The sequence below is a fragment of the Nycticebus coucang genome, chromosome 3, assembly GCF_027406575.1.
Source record: "Nycticebus coucang isolate mNycCou1 chromosome 3, mNycCou1.pri, whole genome shotgun sequence".
Taxonomy (NCBI): Eukaryota; Metazoa; Chordata; class Mammalia; order Primates; family Lorisidae; genus Nycticebus; species Nycticebus coucang.
Window position 1 is genome coordinate 87,569,997 of NC_069782.1, and position 5,365 is coordinate 87,575,361.

The 5,365-nt window shown below is 51.4% G+C and overlaps 1 protein-coding gene across 1 annotated transcript; it reads left to right on the forward strand.

Annotated features, from left to right (window-relative positions):
- Positions 1-607: 607 nt before the first annotated feature.
- Positions 608-3,602, forward strand: LOC128581839 (pulmonary surfactant-associated protein A-like). Its single transcript, XM_053585124.1, has 5 exons — positions 608-676; positions 1,434-1,625; positions 1,893-2,012; positions 2,703-2,780; positions 3,226-3,602. The coding sequence occupies exons 2-5, from the start codon at positions 1,454-1,456 to the stop codon at positions 3,600-3,602; spliced, it is 747 nt and encodes a 248-aa protein (XP_053441099.1). The 5' UTR covers positions 608-676; positions 1,434-1,453.
- Positions 3,603-5,365: the final 1,763 nt, after the last annotated feature.

Genomic DNA, 5,365 nt, shown 5'->3' on the forward strand with positions numbered 1-5,365 from the left:
TGACCACTTAAAATAAGCCCCATGGCAGGTTCGCAGACATCACTCAACAGCCAATGACAGATGCTGCTGGTCTCCTTCCAGGCGCTTTGCTGCCTCCTGCAGCTGAGCCTCCAGGGCAGAGGGAAGTGGGGCATGCATTCGTTGCAGGCTTCAGAGGCAGGGGCTGGGTGTTTCAGATGGCTCAGTAGTGCAGGTTCCAGGGTAAACAGTTTGCTCCTGTTCATCTTGACCACTTCAGCTTGAGTCATAGCCTCTACCCTGTCTGGGAATAGACAAGGAAGCAAATGGCCCTCCACTGGTGCTTGGGTAAGGACTCTCATCTCTCACTGCTAAGGAAGTGTGATGGGGGAGGGAGGGGAGGGGATGGCTGGCTTCTGCCAATGGGAGATTCCCTTCTTACAGCCCTGGAGTTTCTCTTAACAGGTTCTGTGTTCCCCTCGAGAGTCCTAAGTGTTCCTCCAGCCTGAGTGCTCTGCAGGGAAATGAGCTGTGTAAATGAAAGGGCTGTTTCCTGCCTGGCCCTCCCTGGAGTAGAGGCCCTTGTGGCCCTTGTGATAGGGGCCTTTGAGGGGTGAGGAGGGAGCCTGGAAGTCCACATCCTTATAAATGGAGCTGCCCACCTTGCCACTCTGACGTGGAGGCAGAGACCCGCACAGCCTGGGGGCTCTGTGTGCAGGTGAGTTTGGCCCCATCCCCTGGGTCTTCTCCAGTGTACAGGCTGCAGGCAGTGAGAAGCAGCCCAGAGCCGCAGCCCTACCTGCGCATGCTACCTCCTGCTCCACAGCACTGTCATTGTGAGTTCAGGAAGACGGACATGCAAATATCCTTATACCGTGTTCCCTGGATTCCCACAGGGGTTCAACAGGGCCCGCAGGGGGAAGTGAGAGAACAACTCTCTCAGGAGAGGGGAGGGGGGCTCCCCATTACTGACCACCCGGAGGGGGACGGCTGAGGGTCCTGTCCACATGTTTTCATTCTCAGGTCCCTGATCCCTTAGAACCTGAAAAGAGGGTCACTGAGAGTAGGGGTGAGTGAGAGAGTGGGTGACCACATCCCTTCTCTAACAGCCTGATAGGGACAGATCAAGATTGTCTCCAGAGCTCAGAAGACTCAGCTGAAGTCAGAGAGGGAAGTGAGTTCCCTGAGGTCTCACAACAAGGCACTAACAGATAAGAGGCTCCATCAGAACCCAGGCCCTCTGACCCCCAGAGCTCCTTACTCTGCCCCTCCTCTCCTGAGGGGACCACACCACCTCAAGCCAGAGGGATGGGGCATGAGATCCATTAGATACCCAACGATGCTGGGAATTTCCATGGCTAGCTTGGGTCTTCCCAGAGCTCTTATCTAGACCTGTCCTGGCTCAGCAAAGCACAGAGGGGCAGAAATTTGCAAGTGCTGCCTGATGATGGGCTGATGGCCCTTCCCTTCTGCAGAAGCATCGGGAGCTGGAGCCATGCTGCTGTGCCCTCTGGCCCTCATCCTCGCTTTGGCGGCAGCTTCCAACACTGTAGGTGATGTGAAGGATGTTTGTGTCAGAAGCCCTGGTGTCCCTGGCATTCCTGGATCCCACGGTCTGCCAGGCAGAGATGGGAGAGATGGTATCAAAGGAGACCCTGGACCTCCAGGTACTGTGTTGGAGACCTCCACCCTTACCTATGGGATAGAGACCCCTTTTTAGGATGCCCATCAGCCCAGGACTCTAGGCTAGGTCCAAGAGTTAGTTGTGTAGGACAGGGTGGGAGTTTCCTGGGGGCCTCAGGTTGGGGCATCCTCAAAGTGCCCACAGAGTGACAGATGAGTCAGCCCAGTTGACAATGGAGATGCAGTCTCACTAGCCCCTACCCAGCTGTGGGCGACAGATCCCTCATATTCCTGTTCCTTTCTCTTTGCAGGCCCCATGGGCCCCCCTGGAGGAATGACAGGTCTCCCTGGGCGCGATGGGCTAAATGGAGCCCCTGGTGTTGCTGGAGAGCGTGGAGAGAAGGGCGAGCCTGGAGTGAGGGGTCCTCCAGGTGAGCAGGATGGGGCAGTGGGCAGAGGTAACATGGGCATTGCCCCTGTGCAGTCATATGGGGACAATGGGGATCAGTCAAACCACACAGGTCCCCAAGGGCATATGGCTCAACCCAAGTCAGAAGATATGAGGTTGAGGAGAGGAATCAGAGGCGCCTGGGTGGATGGACACAGGGAGACAGTGTGTCAGGTGTGGGAAGAGGGCAGCACTGGGACAGAGGCTATTCCTGGGACTGAATGGCACTGGGGCCATTCTGAAAGATACATGGGGTTTTGTGCATCAGGGATACCAGGAGCTCCACATGCAGAGGGAAACTCCAAAGCCCTGAGCAGTACTCAAGGTCTGTTAGGAGAGTACAGAGACAATTGTATTTGCTCTTGGAGAAGGGTGGGGAGGGAGCCCTGCTCAGAAGCCAGAAATCCCCCTAGAGGTGGGCTGACCAAGCCATGCAAAGGACACAGCAGGAAAGAGGAGCGAGGATGGACTGGGCAGCTACAAACCTGCATTAAGAAAAGTGTGTGGGGAGTGTGAAAACTCACTCCAGCCTCTTTTAGTTTGGGCCCTCGGCTGTGGATAGGAACCATTAATTACAAGGCAGAACTCCAGCCTGCAGCTGGCAAAACACCTGCTTGACAGCAAGTGGCATCTGTGTTGGTTCCCCCTCATCCTGGATGGGGTCTCTCTACAGGGCTCCCAGCTTATCTAGATGAGGAGCTCCAAGCCACACTCCAGGACCTCAGACATCAAATCCTGCAGTCAACAGGAGGTAAGGGGGCCCCTTGAGGTCTCATCCTCGGCATCAGCCTCTGGAACTTAGAGACCTGACAAACAAGTGTGGGCATGCGGGCATCAGGGAAAGAATGATGCGTTCCTTTCTTGATGTCTTTGGCCCAGGGAAGACAAGCAGGTGCAATTTGCTTCCAATGTTCTAGGAAACCAAGTCCTCTGCCTATCTTGCTTTCTATGGAATCCCAGGAAACTGGACCATCTCTAGCGCTAAATAATTGTTAAATAGATGAATAAATGGGTGAGAGCTCTGAGGGGAAATTAGAAGGTAGGATTAGAAGAGGGAGGAAGACACAGAGAGGGGCAGAGATGGATGCAGAGATTAGAGAGAGCCTGATGGCAGAGAGCCCAGATAAGGGAGACAGACTCAGGGACAGAGGGCAGTAGCCTGGGCAGTGCACTGAGCCAGATCCCTCTGCTTTCAGTCCTCCTGTTGCAGGGGGACATGCTGGCAGTGGGAGAGAAGGTCTTCTCCACCAATGGGCAGTCAGTCAATTTTGATGACATTAGAGAGTCCTGCGCCAGAGCAGGTGGCCACATTGCTGTCCCGAGGAGTCCAGAGGAAAATGAGGCCATTGCAAGCATTGTGAAGAAGTACAACACATACGCCTACCTGGGCCTGGCCGAGGGCCCCAGCCCTGGAGACTTCCACTACCTGGATGGGGCCCCCGTCAACTACTCCAACTGGTACCCTGGGGAGCCCAGGGGGAGGGGCAAGGAGAAGTGTGTGGAGATGTACACAGATGGGCAGTGGAATGACAAGAACTGTCTGCAGTACCGACTGGCCATCTGTGAGTTCTGAGAGGTACTTGGGCCCCGGGACAGACAAGATCCTGTCTTCCTTCAGCCTCCATCCTTAGGAGCCACATGGTCTAGGAGATGCTGTAACTCCTTTTCAACAGAATTTCTCTGTGGCTATTACAGCTGGAGGCATCACATCCTCTTCATTCCCTAGTCGTGCCCTGACTCTTCCCACATAATCACCTCTTAGTCTTGTCACTTGTCTTTGTTCCCCTCTCAGATCTGCACTCAAGGCGACCACTCCCAACCTGGGCCCTGGGTGGGGTGGAGACCTCCTTCATCCTCATCTTGTCCAGTTCCTTCATTTACAGATGGCAACAGGGAGGTCGCAGGGTGGAAGCACCCTTCAAAAACACACATCCTTGACCCCTTGGCCCCTTTGCTCTCCCTCTGCAGCCCGGTCCCAGCCAGAATTAGCAGTCTTGTTCGGGTACAATGATAGAGATAGGCAGACTTCTAGGAAGTTTCAAACGTGTGGTGGAGCTAAGGATGCATTCAAGATTATTTGGGATGGGTGGCGCCTGTGGCTCAAGGAGTAGGATGCCAGCCCCATCTGCTGGCCAAAAACTGCAAAACAAACAAACAAAAGAAAGATTATTTGGCATTCTAAGGTTTCTGAGGCATGCCTGGCCAGCTCTCCATGAGGTCAGGGGGCAAGAGGTGCCCCAGCATGGCAGTGGTCAACCCAACCCCAGTGATTGACATGTACAATTTAATTCTTGGAATCTTAGGAAGCCAACTCAGCCCCTGCAGCTTAAAATCAGCCAGCCTAGGCCTCTAGGGAAGAGCTCTCCACCCCAAACGTAACCCAAATAACTTTCTGCTGATGGACATATTCATACCTCACTTCAGATCTCAGTGAGGCATTCGTACCACTCACCACATCTCTGGCTCTGCTTTCTCCTTTCATTAATTCATTCAATCAGATAGTTCATTAAGATCAAGTGACTGCCAGGTCTTAGGCTGTCTTTTGGTGTGGAAAAAGTTCCCTGTCACTCTTGGGGATATTTATTTTTCCCAAGTCTATTTTTTTCATCTGTGAAATGTGTATAAAATGCTTTTTGCTATTACAATTATTACCATTCCTCCAACTACTAAAATTGTTAACATTACTCTTACTACAAAGAGAAACTATTTATTGAATACATACTATGTACCGAGCACCTTGACAAGAATTTCTAATACATTTTATTAAATATTATTTAATCTTTACACAATATCATGGGACCTGTATTACTTTCCCCATTTTTTTTTTAATATGACACTGAAGCTTAGAGAAGTTAAATGCTTTGAGTATTATTGTATAGAGCAATGGTTCTCAACCTTTCTAATGCCACAACCCTTTAATACAGTTCCTGTGGGTCATGACCCACAGGTTGAGAACCGTTGATACAGAGCAAGTGGCACAGGCTGGATCCAAATCTATCTCCCTGGACCTGAAACTCACACCCCTAAACACCTCACCCTTCAGCTGAACAAAGATGATTTCAGAGTAATAAATAATGAATGTGTTGATATTACTTTCCATTACTTTTCTTTCCAAGAAAAAAAAAACATATTTCAATTGTTTTGTAAATCTAATTAACTCTGGCTGTGAGATCTCACTTGACTGAAGACAAGACAGGAAAATTCAATCTCTGGATGTGCTTTCTTTGTTTGGTGGGAGGGGCAGCCTATCGTCCTCTTTCAGATTGTACGTGGGGCAGCCACAGAAAACATTTGGCAGAACATCTGGGCATCAGCATCCATGGTTGGTGTTAAGAA